The 21,511-nt window shown below is 39.4% G+C and overlaps 2 protein-coding genes across 5 annotated transcripts in view; one reads left to right on the top strand and one right to left on the bottom strand.

Moving 5' to 3' along the window:
* The window catches only part of ACOT11 (acyl-CoA thioesterase 11), a 93,016-nt gene extending 74,224 nt beyond the window's left edge, over positions 1-18,792 (top strand). For 2 of the 3 annotated variants that reach the window (XM_060772651.2, XM_067467873.1), the window contains 8 exons: positions 373-517; positions 994-1,049; positions 7,682-7,748; positions 9,228-9,311; positions 10,685-10,818; positions 14,113-14,244; positions 14,529-14,655; positions 17,573-18,792. In XM_060772651.2, the coding sequence (XP_060628634.2) occupies positions 373-517; positions 994-1,049; positions 7,682-7,748; positions 9,228-9,311; positions 10,685-10,818; positions 14,113-14,244; positions 14,529-14,655; positions 17,573-17,728 (901 nt within the window). In that variant the 3' untranslated portion in view covers positions 17,729-18,792. Of the gene's footprint in view, positions 1-372; positions 518-993; positions 1,050-7,681; positions 7,749-9,227; positions 9,312-10,684; positions 10,819-14,112; positions 14,245-14,528; positions 14,656-17,572 lie in introns of those variants that run through there. The other variant, XM_067467874.1, reaches the window with a different exon arrangement.
* FAM151A (family with sequence similarity 151 member A) overlaps positions 12,886-21,511 on the bottom strand; it is a 31,450-nt gene continuing 22,824 nt past the window's right edge. Inside the window, exon 7 of one of the 2 annotated variants that reach the window (XM_067467875.1) lies at positions 12,886-13,118. In XM_067467875.1, coding sequence (XP_067323976.1) covers positions 13,117-13,118 — 2 coding nt within the window. In that variant the 3' untranslated portion in view covers positions 12,886-13,116. Of the gene's footprint in view, positions 13,119-20,727; positions 21,482-21,511 lie in introns of those variants that run through there. The other variant, XM_060773560.2, reaches the window with a different exon arrangement.

Below are 21,511 nucleotides of genomic sequence, written 5' to 3'. Positions count from 1 at the left end.
ATTAAATATGGTTTTCTGTGGGCAAGCAGATTGTGACTACTGGATGGCATATGTTCTGCATCAGACCTGATGTGGTCTATCCAATGCAATTTTCTGAATCAGCACACTAAATAACCAAACAAAATTTAAAGTTGACCAAAAACTGATTCGTAACCCTTTTGGTACAAATGTTGGAGAGTGGTCCCTGGTCAAAAAAAGGTTGAGAACCACTGGTTTAGTACCATTCAGTAAAGCATCCACTTTGGCAACTCTGTGATCAAGCATGTGGATCTGTACAGCATAACAGGCAAGGCAAATAGTTTAAGCAATTATATAGATGTACATATTTCAAATTCTGTTACAGTAGTTTCAAAAAGTTGTTCTTCATTCCAGCATGGAGGTCGGAGTGTGTGTGGAGGCCTATGGACATGAAATGGAAGTCAGTCGAAGACACATAAACAGTGCTTTCATGACCTTTGTAGTTTTGAATGAAGAGGGCCAACCACGAACTCTCCCTTTGCTGAAACCAGAACCAGGGGTAAGAAGCAGGAAATGGTACTGGGTTGAGCCAAATGCAATTATCAGTGGTCTTGAATCAAATGTGTTTCTTCCCCTTGAAGAACAGAGGTATGCAAAATCTGGTTTCTTCTTGGGACCATCTTGAGAATTTGATTCATGTACTCTTGAAAGACAGAAAAATTGCTTTAAGAAGTTTCATAGACATATGAGAATCATGATTTAAAGGCCTGGCTTCATACTTGACAGATAATCACAGCTCAGCAAGTTTATTTCCTGCTACAGTGCATTGTACAGTGCACAAACATGAGTGTCATCCTTGTCAGATGAAAAACTTTTAAGGTTCAAATTAAATATGACCAGCAGTCACGGGCATTTCCTAGCTCCCTTTTTAAAGTTACTTCTGAACTCTGGCATGTCACCTAGGACTCTCTATACACTGTAAAAGGATGTCCTATGCATGTCTTATGAGCATTTTTTCTTATTTCTCTTTAACAGGATGGAGAAAGGCGGTTTAAAGAAGCTAGCGCTAGGCAAAAAATTAGACTTGACAGGTAGGTGGCAAAAAATTATTATTGTCCTGACACCTTACTTACAATTATTTCTCCCCCTTCCTGCAAAGTACCCTCTAGGCTTGAGCTTTTGTAAAGGTTTTGATGACTGTATAGTTTTTACTACATGATTTTTAATATGGTTTTACTACATTATTTTCCCCCATGGGGCATTCCTAGGATAGAATTATATTCATACATAGGTAATGGATTGTGTTTCCACTCTTTTGCCTGGCTCTGCAAAAGGACTAGAGCAACATTCTTGAATACAGTGAGCACATCCCAATGCGGTCAGAAGACTAGACATTCTTGAGAAATACTAAAGTCTCTGTCTACCTTTGGATCCAACCCAGGCAACAACACACATGGGACACAGAGGGAAAAGTTATGCTTATCCATAATTACTAAACACTGACTTTACACCACTAGTTACTCTCCTTGTATTATATATAACATATGTATGCATAACTGGGTGGTCCCCTGGGCAAGTCAGATTTTGTCAGCCTTGGAGGAAGGCAGTGGTAAACCTCTTTTGTATAAATCTTACTTTCTTGTTATAAAGTCTCTTCAAGTCAATTCTGGCAGAAGACGGAGTTGATTTAAAGGCACATGACAACAAGAAAGCTGCTATTGAGAGTGTTGAACAGCTTTGACTGACTGGGAGATCTTGTTGGCCATCAAAGTGCCTTATCATTAGAAGGCAGACATTTCCACATCTTGGGAAGAAGGGATTCTCAAGATCATGAAATACTGGAAGCTGCATGATTTATTAGCTGAAACATGAGGTCTATGTATGTGTGTGACTTTACTTATGCAATCCCATTTTATGCCCATTTTCTCTTGCCTATGTGCCAAATGTTCAAAATGTTGAAATCAGCAAAGATTAGGGGATAAACACTGAGATGTTTGGCTCAGGAAAATACATTTAATCAACCCCAAAGGATTTTGGGACTCAAACCTAGCTTGAAGCAGTGCTTTTAGACAATCCAGATCTAGTAGCAGATAATTTGAAGCAAGTACTAAATATTTATATTTATTTATTATTAATTACTGTACTTCTATCCCACCCTTCTCACCTCTGAAGGTGGACTCAGGGCAGCTTACAAGCTGTGGCAATATTTCAATGCCAGATTCAGACAATAACAATATCAGTAAAACACAATATTATACAGTAAAACTGTAAAAACCTATACATATCATAGCATTTCAAACAATTAAAACATATCAAACATATCAAAAGTTTAGCACCAACATTGAACCCATTATATATTACAGTTCTATATTATTCCATTCACGAGGAGCTTGATTAAAATAGCGTAAAGGATTCGTTCTTTCCTGCATACCTTGTTTGCTTAGTAATTGTGAATAGGTGCTTGGCACATCCTCCAAAAGACATTTTCTTTTCTTATTCACATTCTGAAGCTGATTTGTAACATTGCAAACTGACTAACTTTAAACTTTGGAATAGGAATGTGAAAAGAAGTATGAACAGACATCTTGAATGGACTCCTGACAGTCAGTATCTGAAAACTTTATGAGCTATATTAAGTTCAGTCTTTCAGTTCTGGAGATTTTTGTTTTGTGCAGATTTGTGACATGCTTGTCAACATTTCCTCAGTGAAGTGAAAGGGAAGCTCTCTCTCTCTTTTAAAAAGATTGCTAAGATATTAGAAAGACATATCCTACACTATAATCACAAAATAATATCATAAAATGTGTCAAGATTGTTGGAAGGAGGCAGGATGGAGCAAAGAGTATTACAGCAAAAAAAAAAAAATGATACTGTCTAATCTATAGTGTTTAATTTAGTTCAGCCAAATCAGTGGTTCTCAACCTTCGTAATGTCATGATCCCTTAATACAGTTTCTCGTGTTGTGGTGACTCCCAACCATAAAATTATTTTCATTGCTACTTCATAAATGTAATTTTGCTACTGTTATGAATCATAATGTAGATATCTGATATGCAGGATGTATTTTCATTCACTGGACCAAATTTGGCACAAATACACAATATGCCCAAATTTGAATACTGGTGGAGTTGGGGGGGGGGGTTGATTTTGTCATTTGGGACTTGTAGTTGCTGGGATTTATAGTCCTCCAATGATGGCATTGAACCAAACTTGTCACACAGAACTCCCATGACCAACAGAAAATACTGGAAGGGTTTGGTGGACATTGACCTTGAGTTTTGGAGTTGTAGTTCACCTGCATCCAGAGAGCACTGTGGACTCTGAACCAAACTTGGCATGAATCCTCAGTATGCCCAAATGTGGACACTGGTGGAGTTTGGGGGAAATAGACCTTGACATTGGGGAGTTGTAGTTGCTGGGATTTACAGTTCACCTATAACCAAAGAGCATTCTGAACCCCACCAATGATAGAATTTGGCCAAATTTCCCACATAGAACCCACATGACCAACAGAAAATACTGTGTTTTCTGATGGTCTTTGGCAACCCCTCTGACACCCTCCTTACAACCCGCTCAGGGGTCCCGACCCCCAGGTTGAGAAATGCTGAGCAAAATTATATTATACAGCTGCCAAATTTCTTAAGTCAGTTTGCCCAGTTACGGTGCTACCTAGGGGATTCTGGGAGCTAGAGTCCAAAAAGGTAACTTTTCCAAGTTCTTGTTTCTAATAGCAGGACTTATGAAAAAGGTAAAACTCAAGGGACGAAAACATTTTCATGGAAGAAATGAAAAGCAAAAGGCAAGCAAAGATGGTGTAAAAATGAAATAAGGTTTTCTCCTTTCCTGCTGTATGCCTCTCTGGTCTGTTTCTTTGTTCGTCTTTTTAAAGCCAGTCTTTTCAGCATGGTGCAACATTTTCCTTCCATTTCTGCCTTGCGGTGACATCAGAGCCCCCTTCAGTTTGCCTCCTGTTATGTCACTAAAACCTCATAGCGTATTTATAGCCTTGTTGTTCGGTTGTCTCTAATTCATAATTTATTATAGAACACAGACAGAGACCGCATGCATTATCCTTAAGGCCACGGTTCTCGGGGCATTAATGCCAGATCAATGCACTCTCTTGAGAGCAGGGAGAGAGGGCAGGCTTGGGGAGGAAAGAAGAACAATGAAACACGGTGAGATAGAGTATCATAAACATGGTAAAAAGAGTGCTCTGTCTTAGGAGTTCGTGGCACCTTCTTTTTAGGAGATTTCCCCCACTACTTTGACATCTATGTTGCTTTGCAGTTTCTCTGTTGCTATCATGTATCTGCTTGTAAACCACAGCTATATCATTCTATCTGAAGAATGTGGCAGATGGAGCAGTAAACTGAGCAGTTTAATTTATCCTAATGGTGTTGGGACTTCTGTAGTGAAGAGGAGAGTGAGACCAGACATCGGAGATCTGAACAAAAATGGGAAAAGTTACATTTTGGACTCTTAACTTCCAGAATCACACAGCCATTGTGTTTTCTGACACCACAAGGCTTTTTCATATTGGTCCAAAGCAGTGGTCCCCAGATTTTTTGGGTTCTCAAGCTATGGGTCCCAGAAATCCTAACAACTGTTAAACTGGCTGGGATTTCTGGGAGTTGTAGTCCAAAACACCTGGGGACCCACATGTTAAGAACCACCGGTCTAAAGAATACTTGCAATGTAGGTTTTGCCATTGTTGTCACATGTGTGTCCATTTGTTTCATTCTTCTAGGACTCAACTAAATGTTTTTAAAAATCAGGAAGCAGTTCACTGAAGTGATCTGTAGATTCAACAGACAATTTTTCTCCTCTGAATCCTTACCAAAACTTCTTTTAGAGTTGTAGTGCGAAAGTGCCATTTCACTGATGAACTCCAGCATTACATCACAATAGTTTTAAACAAAAGATTTTAAAGGGAAAGTGGAAAAGTGAATACTATCTTATTATGTCTTAGAATTGACTGCTATATTGGAATTGGGTGCTTGGGGTGATTTAAAAGAGGCTGTTAAAATGTGTGCCTTAAAGTTATTCTTTGAGTTTGTTTTGTGTTAGGACTGGTTTTGTAGGATGCAAATGCAAGAAACCTGTTCATATTTATTTCTGAAGTGCTTCAAAAATAAAATAGAAGTACTGCATTATACCCCATAAAACACAGAACAGAAATAGAATAGAGCTATGTTTGCTGACTTGCAATCTAAATAATACATGTAACTCAGCATTAATATCTGCCTGGGTGCACCATTTATAACTCTGGGACTCTATGATGTTCAGGCCTGTCTTAATACATGAGCACCTTCTGTTATGGAGAGGAATGCGGGGACATTCTGTTCCTGGAGAAAGAGATATGTGGGTGGATGTGTTATCTCTGAATCTTCTTGTTCAGCTTATTTGTGAACGTTGTCCTGCCTGATCATTGTGCTACCCAGATTCTCTGTTTCAAATAATTCTAGTCTTGTGGCTTGGGTGAGACCTACAATAAAAGAGCATATTAGTACTTTGGATCTTTCTTGGCCTTGTTATCTTGAAGATCTTAGATAGTTGCTATCATTGAAATCTCTATGCCTTTCCTTATCTTAAGCCATGAGAATGAGATTGTCAAGGAGTGAGAACAGCTGAACAAAGGCCAAGAGAGCTTTTGGTTCTCTGTGCAAGTTTGTGCCTCTTGGGTCTAAGACTAGTACTGGCCATGCATGTCACCCGGTTGAACGAGATACCAGGCCATTTCTTTGTTTTTGTTTCAGGACATTATATTGACCTATTTGGGGGACGAATGCATAAAGTTAACATTTGTAGTTTCTGAGAAGCAGTTTTCTTGATTTTCTTGATTCCTATGGACTGTAGATCAGGAGTCAAATTGAACTGAGCCTGATACCTGCTAGTCTTATTCATGGCACATGCAGACTGGCAAAAAACTAGAAGGAACAAGTGCATGCTGATGACATGTTAGCTGGCAAAAGACTCTACTTAAAGAAAAATAACAGCCATATCATGACACTTGATTTGTACATGTTGTGCTCCATGCTAAATTAAAAGGGTTTATGAGCTCTGGTATCCTAGGTCTTAAGCTAGCCCACTGCTGCTTCAAACTGGGATCTATGGACTCCCAGTTATTTTCAATTCAATGGCACTTTGACCCTTAGCTTTCTTAAAATGTAACTACCCTATATATTCGAGTATAAGCCAACCCGAATATAAGCCGAGGCACCTAATTTTACCACAAAAAAACTGGGGAAATGTATTGACTTGAGTATAAGCCAAGGGTGGGAAATTCAGCAGCTACTGGTAAACTTCAAAATAAAAATAGATACCAATAAAATTACATTAATTGAGGCATCAGTAGGTTAAATGTTTTTGAATATTTGCATAAAATTGTAATTTAAGATAAGACTGCCCAGCTATAATTAAACCATTATTCTAATTTTCTTCAATGTAAATGTGATGATTATGTATCCTTACAATAATAATAAAGAGAATAAAATAATAAATGTAATAATAACAATAAATAGAATAAAATGTAATAAAAATGTGGGGAGAAGGGTGGGATAGAAGCGTAAGAAATAATATAAATAAATAATAATAGAGTAAAATAAAGTAAATGTAATAATAATAAATAGAGTAAAATAATAAATGTAACAACACCAACAAAATAAAATAATAAGAGAAATCAATTATTTTATTGACTCAATTGACCCAATTGACTCAAGTATAAGCTGAGGACATAATTTTCAGCCTTAAAAAGGGGCTGAAAAACTTGGTTTATACTCGAGTATATAGGATAAGTTCTTTTTAGGCCCTTTGCTTCTTTACCCTTGGAATTTTTGTGAAAACAATTATTAAAGACCAAAGAGAAAGATCTTCCGTCCTCTTTCCCAGTTTGTAATTTGTCTCAGGGTTTTTGCACTCTACTCATACAACACATTATCCTGTCTTATAAAAACAGGCTGTTACTTTTTTAATCACTTCCTTGTTCAATTGAGTATGTGAATTTTCACTTTTTCCTTCCACATTGGCCATGTGAAATTTTACCTCCAAATAGGCTTGATTTGATTTCTTTTCACTAATGGCTCTTTGTTATTGTTATGTACCTTCAAACAGACTCTGATTTATGGCAACACTATCACAGAGTTTTGTCAGTAAAAGGATTTATTCAGAGGAGACTTGCCATTGCCACCCTCTTTGGTTGGGATGTGCTGAAAGTTACCAATTAGGTTTCCATGGCTAAGAAGAGATTAAAATTCAGACAATATTCAATTCTGCATATAAAAAGAAAAATTGAAGTGACTATCCAAGTTATCACACATGACTTAATTATGTTGACTTCACAATCTTAAACCAATATGTTTCTTGTGAAAATGGTGACTCTCATTATCAATGCATTGACTATGGAACCTAAACCTGTGTAGACTTCCCAAATCACATTTAAATGGTGGTGCTCATTGTACTATTGCCCTGTCTGATGTGCCATCACTGCTGATCTGAAATTTTTCCTGTGTTTTTATTGCTGATATTTGGTTCAAATCTACCCAGGTGGCTATTTCTAAAGTAAATCTAAAAATAAGACATGTTATTTCATGTAGTTTCTGGGGAAAGTCATGTTCAGAACACATCAGTGGTTTTCTTTTTCAAAGATATTTAAAAGAAGCCTTTTCAGAATTACCTCCTGTTGACAGTCAACTTTATGATGAATGCATTCTTTTGCTTTCTACAGAAAATATGTCATTTCCTGTAAGCACACAGAAGTACCTTTGTCTGTACCTTGGGATGAAAGTAACAAGGTAAAGTAAATTTTGAACTATCCTGTTGCCACATGAATTGCAAATGTTTGCCTGATGTGGTTTTAGATTTAGGTGGTCTGTGTTCTGGACAGGTCCCCCAAATGCAATTTACCTTCACGTGTCTTTTTCCAATGCTGTATTTCATAAGACTTCAAATCCTTTGCAGCAATATCTGGAAGAAGGTGCATGGCTATTCTGCTACCCATAGGGTGGGAATCCTGTGCCAAAGCTTTTTCATGTGGCAGGGTCTGAACCTGGGCTTATGGAAAGTAACTAGAAACACTATTGATGAATAGCCATCCATTGTGGATTCTGTGGCTGAAAATGTGCCCTCCCACTCAAACCAAATTTGCCCACCCTGGATCTAGTAGATGTATAGTGGCGCAATGGGTTAAACCTTCGTGCTGCTGAACTGCTGACCTGAAGGCTGGCAGTTTGAATCAGCTGGATGGGGTAAGCTCCTGCTGTTAGTCTTCACTCCTGCCAACCTAGCACTTCGAAAACATGCAAATGTGAGTAGATAAATAGGTACCGCTTCAGTGAGAAAGGCATAAGATGCTCTAAGCAGTCATGCCAGTTACACAACCAGGAGATAACAACACAGGCTCCTTGTCTTGGAAATGGAGAACAGCACCTCCCTCAGAGCCAGAGGAGAGCACCGACTCCAAAGCCAGAAATGAAAAGAGAAGCCTTTGCCTTTGTTTGTGTTTGTGTGTCTCACTGTATTGTAACAAGGCATTGAATGTTTGCTAGTATCTGTTTATACTGTAATCTGCTCTGAGTTCCCGTGAGGAGAAGGGCAGAATATAAATAAAGATTATTATTATTATTATTATTATTATTATTATTATTATTATATGTATTTAGTCAGTAAAATTTTGGCAGAAAGAGAAAGCACTGGAAGCAGGAATGGAAGAAGAGGGCCATTTATATCCTGCTTACTTTGCTTGTGAGTAGAGGTGGAAATTGTGCAAGCTTCTGTAGGTTGCTGAACTGTAGCTCCCATAAGCCCTAGCCAGGATGGTCTATGGCAAGGAATGATGGGAATGGCTGTTCAGTCACATTTACAGGGGTTTAGAAGTCTCATCCTCACTCCAAGTAGTTCTCACTAATCCCTTGCACTTGCCTGTCTGTAATATCTAGAGAAATGTGATGAAAACATTACATGTTCTGCTAAAATCCTCAAAGCTAAAAAAAATCTGACTCCACAAACATTCAATGAAATTCAACACCAATGCCAAATTTTAGGGGCCATTCATGCCCTCCCATCACCCACAATGGTTGTGTTTATCGACATGTCCTAGGTGTATTGATGAGTCTTTCTGCCCACAGACATGTAATTTAAAGAAGGTAAAGGTAAGAGGACAGGGTAGGGAATGGAATAAGAAAAACTCACATTGTTGCTGGATGCACTGATAAATTCAAAAAGGAATAATAAGTTGTCATTGTACACTGTATTTTCTTGTGTTTCTGATGCAGGTTTACCTGAGTTACAACAATGTTACTGCACTGAAGACATTAGTAGCTAAAGCCAACTGGGTGCTTGCATCTGAAAGAGACAAGGTAGCTACCAGTCCCATCTAAAAGCCTACCAAATTTATCCAAGTGCCAATGCCATCTCAGCTGCTTCAGTCATTGCATAAGGAGAAGACTTTTCACAATTTACAAATGCAAAGGGTATTTTGGCTGGGACATTCTGAGGGCTGTAGGTCAGAAAGGTTAAAATTTACAAGTTCTGCAGACATGGTTTCCAACACTCCATTGTGTCAAATTTGAGATGTTGGAATGCTGCATTTGTTTCCATATTTGAACAAAACAAAACACATCATACATAAAACATGGTAAACTCTGCATGAGATGTGTGCGTGTGCATATTAGCATTTGTGCTCATCTCCAAAGATGCTCTTATATAACATTATCGTGTATCTCACAAGTTCTTCTGTCTACCCCTAAATTTTGCAATGCTGTCCTAATCCAGAAATTTGCATCTTCCTCTCCACCAGCTGAGATTTGTTCTGCTTCTTTGCATATCACCCACAATATGAGGATAACCCTGTTATCTCTTGTATGTTATCTCTGCTGGTCTTACCTTTTCAGGGATATTGCTTGATATCTCTGCTGTATATAAAGGTATAAGTCTAGTTACTAGTTGTTGTGCTATAGTAGGCCCATTTATAGAACTATCCACTTAACCATTTAGCAGGGTTTTTTGTGTCAAGAGCAACTTGAGAAACTGCAAGTTGCTTCTGGTGTGAGAGTTGGCCCTCTGCAAGGACGTTGCCCAAGGGTTGCCCAGATGTTTTGATGTTTTATCATCCTTCTGGGAGGCTTCTCTCATGTCCCTGCATGGGGAGCTGGAGCTGATAAAGGGAACTCATCCACGCTCTCCCCAGATTCGAACCTGCGACCTATCGGGCTTCAGTCCTGCACAAGGGTTCAGTGGCACAAGGGTTTACCCCATTGCGCTACAAGGGGCTCAGTTTAGCAGTTGATTCAACAAGTCAACTCCAGTAGAGCCCAAGCACTGGAGTGCTGAGACAGAAGGTCTCTTCCTGTTGAGAGAAAGGTACCATCTTCAAAGATTCCAAAAAGAGTTCATTCAATTATTTAATTCCTATCAAAATCCAGTTGTATAGCCACCAGCAATCATCTAAACTCTGCAAACACTGCTGCATTTCTAAGGTTGACTGAATCTAAGTTGACTGGACATCAGATACTAGTTGGGGGGTAAAACTAGATTAGTTTTTTAGCCCATCCACCGCACTCTCTTGTTTACTTCCAGCAGACACTCCTTTTTCCCTTTGTCTCGTGCATGAACAGTGGTATGTTGCACTTTGAACGCATTTAGGTGGAACAGTGATCAAGAGCACCTCTGTGGGAAGTTCCTGCTTAGTTTTAACCAGCTCTTTCTTCCTTTCTGTCCTGGTTATCCTAAGGTCAAGATGTACACACTGGAGGAGGACAAATTCCTCTCAATCCGGATAGAGATGACCATCTCCATCAATGCTAAGCAGGCCTGCCTCTTGTTGTCAGACCTGCGACACAGACATGAATGGGATAAGCATTTTGCGTAAGTGCCTGGATCAGAGAGGGATTGCTACCAGTGTTGTTTACTTAAAAACAAAGATAATAATAATAATAATAATAATAATAATAATAATAAATACAGTGTTCCCTGGCTACTTCGCAACTTCACAGTTCGCTTTTCGCAGACTCGCTGTTTTGCAGGTTTTTGCCTCCTGGCAACGATGGAGTGTGGAAGGGGCAACGATGGCAACTATGGAGTGTATGGCCTTATAGCCCCATCTTATACCTATTTTTTAAAAGGTGCATAGTGCCTTTAAATCTCTCTTCACTTCTGCCTCACCCTTGGAATGAGACATATATTCGAGGGATTTTCATTTTTCGTGGGTGGTCCTGGAACGTAACACCCATGATAACTAAGGGAACACTGTAAACTTTATTTGGATCCCGCCTCCATTTCCCAAAAAGGGACTTGGGGCGACTAACAAGGCACTGCAAGTGCAGTATAAACATCAACAGTACATGAAAATAAAACAATATCACATAAAAGTTATAAACAACCACTATCAACATGTAAAATAAAATAAAACACACAACTTAAAAATATTTTCCATCAATGGTTAAAACTAGCTGTCATCAATACACAACTAAAGTGCCAAAGTGTTAACCTAATATAACCTCATTTCAGCCTACTTGAGGCCAAAGATCTGTTTAAAATTCTATGTTTTTAGGCTAGAATTGAAGGATTCAAGGATAGGGGCTAAACTAATCTCTTTTAGGAGGGCATTCCAGAGCTGGGGAGCCACTACAGAGAAGGCTCCTTCTCTCGTTCCGACCAACCACATTTGAGCTGGTGGTGGGACTGAGAGAAGGGCCCCCCTACCGATATCAAAGCCTGCGCCGATTCATAGAAAGAGATGTGATCTTATTTATTTATTTATTTATTTACTTTGCATATATACCACTGTATCTCAAGCCCGAAGGCGACTCACGGCGGTTCACAAACAGTAAAAACAGTAGAAACAGCAGTGGTTTCATACAACATATAACAATTGACTTAACACATTATCCATAAATTACCAATAAGCAATTACAATGCACAATTATTACAAAAAACAATGGTACCCAATCTTCTCATCATCCAAGCGTAGTCCAGGTTCGTCGTCCATTGTTCCATTCCTATGTTCCATTACCAGATTGCACTAAATTACTCAAACGCCTGCACAAACATCCAGGTCTTCACCTTTTTGTGGAATACCATTAGAGATGGTGCTAGTCTAATGTCCGTAGGAAGGGCGTTCCACAGCCGAGGAGCCACCACCGAGAAGGCCCTATCTCTTGTCCCCGCCAGCCGAGCTTGAGAAGCAGGCGGGATCGAGAGCAGGGTCTCCCCGGAAGATCTCAAACTCCTGGTGGGTTCATAGGCAGAGATGCGGTCGGATAGGTAGCTTGGGCCAGAACCGTTTAGGGCTTTAAAGGCCAACGCCAGCACTTTGAATTCAGCCCAGTAGCCAGGGGAGTTGGAGCAACAGGGGGGTTGTATGCTCCCTGCGCTCCGCTCCTGTTAAAATCATGGCTGCCGAGCGTTGGACTAGTTGGAGCTTCCGAGCCGTCTTCAAAGGCAACCCCACGTAGAGATCTTGAAGATAGGTTGGACCTGAAGCGTATAGGGATCCCCTGGTTCCCTGTCTTATGGCATGAAGAGTGTTTATGTCCCAAGAGTGAATATTCTGATCAAATTGGATTGTGTTTGCAACTTCATATTTGAGGCCTTTTCTGTGTTCCTACAGAGAGCATATCATAACACAGATGTGAAAAAGGGCAGGCAAATGGCAACACAGACCTAAGGCTGTCCTTTTTTCTTACTTGTATGTATGTATGTATTTTCTACCTTTCTCACAGCATGGGATACAAGGAGGCATAAGCTTTTTCTAAAAAAAAAAAATACATTTCAAAATTTGTAGTACAAAAGTTAAAACAGAATTAAACCAAAATTGTATTTAAAAAGCATAAGTTAAAAATCCAAGTTAAAAGCAAGTTAAAAGCAATTTTAAAAGTGTATGTAAAACATAATGGGAACAACATCTCCTATTAAAGACTCAAAAGGCTACAACACATTAAGAAGGAGCCCCTGGTGGTGCAGTGGGTTAAATCCTTGTGCTGACAGGACCGCTGACCGAATCTGGGGAATGGGGTGAGCTCCTGCCTGTCAGCTCCCACTTCTCATGCGGGGACATGAGAGAAGCCTCGCACAGGATGGTAAAACATCTGGGCATCCTGGGCAGTGTCCTTGCAGATGGCTGATTCTCTCAAACCAGAAGTGACTTGCAGTTTCTCAGGTCGCTCCTGATATACAGAAAGAAAACACATTAAGAATCAAATGCTTCCTTAAATAAAAAGGTTTTTCCTGCTCTAATATGAAGACAGCTGGGAGGGGACCAACCAGACCTCTAGAGCTTCTGAGCTTCAGTGCAGCTACCAATAAGGCTTTCTCCTGTCTGCTTGCCAAATGTGCCTGTGATAGCAATAGGAAGAAGAGAAAGATCTTTCTTCCTTGAAGGCCACCAGGCTCAGGCAGGCCTACACAGAAAGATACGGCTTACAATTTTAAACTCACATGATTTTAATAATTGTTTCTATTATAATAATTGACCTCACTACCTCTGAGGATGCTTGCCATAGGTGCAGGTGAAACGTCAGGAGAGAATGCCTCTAACACGTGGCCATATAGCCCTACAACAACCCATAATTGTTTCTGTGATGTATGTTTTAATTGATTTGTTTTAATGGGTTTTTATTTGTATGCGTTGTTTGGCATCGACTGAATGCCTGTTGTGAAGCCGCCCTGAGTCCCCCTTCTAGGGTGAGAAGGATGGGGTACAAATATGTGAAATAAATAAATAAAATTGTCTGGACCCAATCCATGTAGGGCTTTAAAGGTCACAGGAGACTCCTCCCTCCCCTTTCCCTCAAAAGAAGGCAGCTGTCCTTTATCTTTTGTCCATGGAAGTGCAGGTTACAGTCACATATGTCTTGATCACATACTGTTTGGATTATTATAATGTATCTACACAGGACTGCCTTTGGACAGTTCAAGGGGTCCAAAATGTTGCAGCTAGGTTACGAATTGGGGCAGGTTATAGAATACACATACCGTAGCTCCCTTGCTGAGATAGCTCCACTGGCTGAAAGTCCATCTCTGGGTAGAAATTCAAAGGGCTGGATATGATGGTTTGGGTCTACTTATGTGCCTATTTTTGTCAAGTGAGTGAACATCTTCATCGCCCCACTCTTACCCATTTCTCATTTTTGTCTTGCTAAAAATGCAATCCTTTTGCAGGAGTGCTGAACTTGTCCAGCAAGTAGACAAAGATGACATGATCTACTATGTAATTAGTCAAACTATGAGTGAAGAAAACAAGCCTCAAGACTTTGTCACCCTGGTCTCACGAAGGAAACCATGCAGCAAAGGGTAGGTCCCCATTCCAATGTTTAGCGTGTCAGTTCTTCACTGAATATGGTCCATCCATATCCATACAGGCCATGTTTATCTCAGTCAACCTTTTGAGGTTTCTCCTGGAGTTTTATTTTTGTAATGCCATAAAACAAATGTCAAGAAGGAAACTGAGTAGCTCACGGCATTTATATCATATTTTGGAAGTCAAACAAGGATGTGTTGTGAGTTGTAGTGAGTATGATGAGCTAAGATAGGACAGTTTGCTCTATTTGTCCTAAACAGGTTTCTTTCTTTTCCAGTGATCCATATGTTGTAGCATTCAGATCGGTCACATTGCCAACACTTCCAGCAAAGCCAAAGTACACTCGAGGAGAAACTCTTTGTTCTGGCTTCTGTATTTGGCAGGAAACGGATGAGCTCAGCAAAGTAAGCATTTATCTTTCTAAGAGGCTAGTAGAGCAATGTATAACAATGGTTCAGTTTGGACATATTTTGAAACCATGGTTTAGAAATGGCTTGTGCATTTCCTCCTTCCCAAATTTCTTTTCAATCATACCTTAGCTTTCATTTATTGTGATATCAACACAGGGGAAAAACACTTACCAACTTGGTTTCATATCATGGTTTGGAGAAAAAATGGTCATTGTAATGTGTCTAATCTGGACAAACTTGGAAATGGTGGAGAAATCGGAATGTAAGGGAAAGAAGAAAAAGGAAGGTGGTGTTGTCGAAGTTTTCATGACTGGGATCACCGGGTTGCTGTGAGTTTTCCAGGCTGTATGGCCATGTTCCAGAAGCCATGTTTCTGACTGCTCCCTGCCAGGGGGAGTTCTTTGTTGGGAGGTGTTAGCTGGCCCTGATTGTTTCATGTCTGGAATTCCCCAGTTTTCTGAGTGTTATTCTTTATATAGAACAACACTCAGAAAACTGGGGAATTCCAGCCAGGCTTTGAAGCTACAAGGCCATTAAATGTTAATCAAGGTGACCAATTGCAACATTCACACCTGCCTCAAACATACAAGAGTTCTTTCTCCCACCCTGGCCATTCCACAGATAAATAAACCCCACTTTCCTAGTTTCTAACAGACCTCACAACCTCTGAGGATACCTGCCATAGATGCAGGCGAAACATAAGGAGAGAATGCTTCTGGAACATGGCCATACAGCACGGAAAACTCAAAACAACCCAATACAGTGGATCCTTTTTGTTATTTGCTTTTGGAATCTGTGCTCTTCACAACCCTTTACAGGCCAGAGGTCACAGTAATGAAATACCGAGGTTCAGATCCCACCAGGATTTTCCTGGAACTCCCTTCTCCATTCCAGGAAGCTTTGCATGTGGAGAAAGTGTCACAATACAGCAATAAGTAGCAGCAGCAGCAGTCTCTGCCATTCTGGCAGAAACTCCCACAGCTACTGCAGATGTGAAAATTACTTGCTAAATGCATATGCAATAGCATTGATTAAGTTTGGAAAGTTACTTTTTAAAAAGTAATTAGTGGCATTTATAGTTCTGAGATGCTTATAATATGCACAGCTGACTTGAGATGTTTGGGTGCTTTAAAAAAAGATGGTAAAAATAAATGAACCCATGGATTTGTCGCCCTTTAATGAACAAAAAAGATGCCACTTATCTTCTTCATTTTGCTTATGAACAAATGAATGCTTGTTCAGACTAGGATTCCAAAACTAACTGCAGGCTTATCTGAAATGCTTGGGACCAGAAGTGTTTCATATTTTGGATTTTGGAATACTTGAATATATATAATCTTGGGAGATGGGACCCAAGCCTAAATACAACATTCATTTAGGCCTCATATGCATCTTATACATATAGCCTGAAGGTGATTTTATGTACACCATCTTCTAATAATATTATGCCTAAAACAACATTTGTGTCCATTCCACCACGAGAAAAAAAAAATCACTATCTCAGCAAACCATGTATCCAATTTTGGAATATTTCAGAATTTGGAAATCTGGACAAGGGAATTACTACCTGTATTATGAAACAAATGCTACTGCTATATTTGTTGACACCTATTTTGAAAAACAATGTTGATACTGTATTGTCGAAGGCTTTCATGGCTGGAATCACTGGGTTGCTGTGAGTTTTCAGGGCTGTATGGCCATGTTCCAGAAGCATTCTCTCCTGATGGTTCACCTGCATCTATGGCAGGCATCCTCAGAGGTTGTGAGATCTGTTAGAAACTAGGAAAATGAGTAGGTTCTTGTAGATTTTTTCGGGCTATAGGGCCATGTTCTAGAGGAATTTCTCCTGACGTCAGGAGAAATGCCTCTAGAACATGGCCCTATATCCCGAAAAAACCTACAAGAACCTAGTGATTCCAGCCATGAAAGCCTTCGACAATACATAGGAAAATGAGGTTTATATATCTGTGGAATGTCCAGTGTGGGAGAAAGAACTCTTGTCTGTCTGAGGTAGGTGTGAATGTTGCAATTGGCCACCTTGATTACCATTTAATGGCCTAGCTTTTTCAAGGTCTGGCTTCTTACTGTCTGGGAAATCCTTTGTTGGGAGGTGATTAGCTGGTCCTGATTATTTTCCCTGTTTTTGAGTGTTGTTCTTTATTTACTGTTATGATTTTAGAGTTTTTAATAGTGATAGCCAGATTTTGTTCATTTTCATGGTTTCTTCCTTTCTGTTGAAATTGTCCACTTGCTTGTGGATTTCAGTGGCTTCTCTGTGTGGTCTAACATGGTAGTTGATAGAGTGGTCCAGCTAATCACCTCCCAACAAAGGATTGTTTCATGTCTGGAATTCCCCAGTTTTCCGAGTGTTGTAAGAACAACACTCAGAAAATTGAGGAATTCCAGACATGAAACAACTAGGGCCAGCTAATGCCTCCCAACAAAGGATTCCCCCTGGCAAGAAGCAGCCAGGCTTTGAAGCTGCAAGGCCATTCAATGCTAATCAAGGAGGCCAGTTGCAACATTCACACCTACCCCAAATAGACACGAGTTCCACACCTACCCCAAATAGACACGAGTTCTTCCTCCCACCCTGGACATTTCACAGATATATAAACCTCATTTTCCTAGTTTCCAACAAACCTCACAACCTCTGAGGATGCCTGCCATAGAAGCAGGTGAAACGTCAGGAGAGAATACTTCTGAAACATGGCTATACAGCCCAGAAAACTCACAGCAACCCAGTGTTGATACTGAGACTTTCCAAGAACTAATTTAAACTTATCAAGCCTTGCACCTTCCAGCCTACAACTAAAGTCTCAGATGTGGCTTTTTCGGAGTTATAGTCACATCTGGAAAGCCTCAGATTGGGAAAATCTGAATGAAGTGATAACCGTACTTTTCTTTCTAGGTGTCTTATTACCACCAGGCTACTTCAGGTGTGTTGAACTACATTACAACCAATATTGCTGGCCTCTCTTCAAGCTTCCATTCTACTTTTCAAGCCTGTGAACAGTTTCTCGAGAAGAACAAAGACAATGGCTGTGTTGGACTTCAGGATCTTTAGTTGTACAAAGTTGTTGCTTTTTCCCATGATGTTTTGTGTCATGACAGACATTAGAATCTCACCAGATTAGCGCTGCTATAAATATCGAAGTGATTTGCCATCAATGTGGGGAAGAAAGAAACAGACATGTTTAAGTGCATACGTTGTGTGACACAAGCTTAAGCACAAAAGCTATTTTTATCCACTTGTGATTGGAATGAGAATTTTTTTATCTAGGACAATATAATGATCAAAGCTTTCCTGTTCATGGTGTGGGTATTTTTTTTATAGAAAGGAACATATGAAGATTCTTCCTGGATCTTTGAAATACTTCATCACCCCTTTATTGGCTTCTGTTGAAGTCTTGTATTTATTTGATTGACAGGAAAATCGGATGTAAACGAAAACTTGAAAATGTACACTTTTTCTGGTCATGCGTCACTTTTTTATCTTGTCCAGTACACTAATTACTAGAGTAAGGAATAAATTTTTGCATTGGTTTAAAAGTGTATAATAATGGCTTTTTAATATAGGAGAAATAGATGTTAAACTTATTTTTAACATGCCTTTTTACAAAGGATTAAAAGAGTCACACAAAATTTGAAGGAAAGTTCTTGGATCGTTCTTTGTTGGAAGGATCCACAGAACAACATGGGGGTTAGTGGAGGATATTTTGAGCGTTGAGTAACTGCCTTATTTCAGAGCTCACTACACAAATGCAACAAGGTAGTCAATGATGTCACATTTAAGAAGAAACTTTAAATATTATTTGTAAAAGTGTCTCTTTTTTACTCTTTCTTGAATGCTGGAATATGTCTGTTCTGTTTTGATCAGTTTGAGCATGAAAAGGATTAGGTTGTTTTGTCATAGAGGAACTATTTGTCCCATGTGAAGATAATCCAACCACTCTATTTGGGTCATAACACAATCATGTACAGCGTAACTGATCCTCTGCTGTGCCGATTGGGTCTTTCCTGATTTTGTGCAATTTTTGTCAGTCCAGACTTCCAATATATTGTATTGGTTCTCTGAGTTGTGGAAGCGTCTTGAAATAAATGGCAATAAAATCAAATGTAAAAAGGGAAGTAGTGAATTGTCATGTGTGAGGAAGAGTCTGTTTGCTTTCTGGGGAAGGTGAGAAATCGTCATCTCTTAATTACTATATATAATTGAGTATAAGTTGACCCGAATAAAAGCCAGTGCACCGAATTTTACCAGAAAAAACTGGGAAACTGTATTGACCCAAGTATAAGCCAAGGATGGGAAATGCAACAGCTACAGTTAAATTTCAAAAGGCATCAGTAGGTTAAATGTTTTCAAATATTTACCTAAAACTGTAATTTAAGATAGGACTTCCCACCACTTATTAAATCATTATTTGAATCTTCAGTGTAAATGTGCTTACATAGCCTTCCAATAATCACCATAGTTTATTTTAACTATACATTTTGGGGGGAAATGCTGTGTGTATATGAATAAGAAAAAATGGGAAAGACCGACACCAAGAAAGGAGGAGAGGAAGGTGCACGCTGCATGAGAGAGGGGGAGAGGAAGGGGAGATGGGTCGCTGTGCGGAGAGGAGAGGGTCCTGGCAGGAAGTTGTGGGGCTGACAGAAGCCCTTCTTTCATCCCCACGTCTTCCTGCCAGGACCTTAACCCGAGTATAAACCAAGTGGGGCTTTTTCAGCCTAAAAAAGGGCTAAAAAACTAGGCTTATACTTGAGTATATACAGTAATTCTCTGAGTTTGTGCCTGTTGTCACATCTCCCTTCTCTCTTCATGCTCTGGAGCAGAGGTAGAGAGCACATAAGCTGCCCAGATGTTGATTAACTGCAGCTCTCAGTATTTCTTATCACTGGATAGGCTGGTAGCGTTCATGAGGATTGGAGGGCCAAAAGCTCCCTGTTGCAATTCTAGATAGCATATTGTGTACAATGTTAATCCAAACTGAAAAGCTTTAGGGTGTATCTACACTACAGAATTCATGTAGGTTGGCATCACTTTAATTGCCACTCACTCAATGTTCTGGAATCATGGGATTTGTACTTGCATGAGGAACCAGCACTCTTGGCAAAAGGCTAAAAACCTTGTAAAACTACAACTCCCATTATTCCTTAGCATTGAGGCACGACAGTTAAAGTGGCATCAGACTGCATTGATTCTACACTATAGTTATACAGGTATTCCTCGAGTTACAAACATCCAACTTACACACAACCCATTGTAAAGAACAGGGGTGGGATAAGTGGAAGTGAGAGAAATCTATCCATAGGAAAGGAAATCCACTCCTGAAAGAGTTATCATGGGGAAAATGTGACTCCACTGAAGCTTTATCACCAACAACAAATTTTCCACAACGTTTTCCTCTTTCACTACTACTGTCATCTGTTGGCCATGTTGGCAGAGTTTGTCTGTTTCTGGATTGAAGCCATTCATTCCCCCTTGGTCTAATTTCTTATCCTTCTAATGTTGAAAGTGAATCTCTGCTCCACAGAAGACAGAGGACCAATTGTTTCTGCTAGCATCACTTGGCTTATAATACTTGTTTGATTTGCAGTTTTCCATGCTTTTGCCCTCACACTAGGTGGACAATGAGGACAGATAAATTAGTAAATGAGTGATATGCTGAGAAAGATCAGAGGTAAAAGTTCAGTTATTATAGTGTTAAGTTTACTGCTGGAAAGTTTATAGAACATGGTCAGGAAGCCAGATTAAGAACTTTAAATGGTTTCAAAAACTGAATTTGTTTTTTAATGGCTGCTGCATTTTACTCTACATTTTCTTTACTTAGAAGGAAAAACAAATTAATAGCATGTTTAAAAAGGGGTGGGCAAATTATGGACTTCCAAGTATTGAATGTTAAGTGTCTAGCATCCCTCACTATTAGTTCTTCTGGTTAGAGCTAATGAGAGATGCAGTCTGAAAACACTAGGAAGGCCAAAAATCATTTAAAATCCAAAAACAACCATTGTCTAAACAGGAAAGAGGTGAAACGTAAATAAAAAATTCCACAATTGTGGTGCTGTGTGCAAAATATTTTTTTTATTTGCCACATCTGCTAGTGGAACATAGAGATCAGTTTCGGAAGCAGATCTTAAACTAAGACAAAGTTCCTACAAGAGAACTTGGCTTTCCAGATAAGATAGTCACATACTGATTTATGAGTTCATAAAGTATGGGTCATCAGTTTGAATTTTTCTCAGAAACCAGTGGATTCAATGCTGAACTGTGTTCCAAAAAAACATGCAATAGAAGGCAATCTGGCCACCGCATTTTGCAATCAGGTCTTTTTCCCAACAGACTTCAAAGACAACCTTCCATATTAATCTTACCAGGAGATAACTAAGGCTGATGTGATTAACCATGTATATATTCGGCATCATTCAAAGCTGGGCAAAGCCGTTCTTGGTAAGAGCACACACCTGAATTGCTATGAGCAATTTAGAAATCTACTGATGGTGTTTCAGTAATATCTTCTCAACATTCAATTCCAAATGGGTTTAAATCTAATTTTCATGCTCACTTTGTCAAGTTCTTCAATACCATGGTCTGACATTGGTCACAACCAATGGAAAATTCTGGAAATAGCACATGAATCATTGACTTTCCCAATATGCTGCTGCTGGTAGTGCCAAGACTGTGTCTTCCTGCATGACATGGAGTTGGCCTGGATGGCCATTGTGGTCTCTTCCAACTCTGTGATTCCATGAAGATTACCCTAATTAGCACTCATCTCAGTCTGGTTGGCAAAAACACTATTTCTTGTAGAAGTGACTGTAGAAACAGATATGAATTAGATGCTTC

Source organism: Anolis sagrei, chromosome 4 (genome assembly GCF_037176765.1).
Source record: "Anolis sagrei isolate rAnoSag1 chromosome 4, rAnoSag1.mat, whole genome shotgun sequence".
NCBI lineage: Eukaryota > Metazoa > Chordata > Lepidosauria > Squamata > Dactyloidae > Anolis > Anolis sagrei.
Note: the sequence above shows the minus strand (reverse complement) of the source record. Positions and strands in the feature narration are given on the sequence as shown.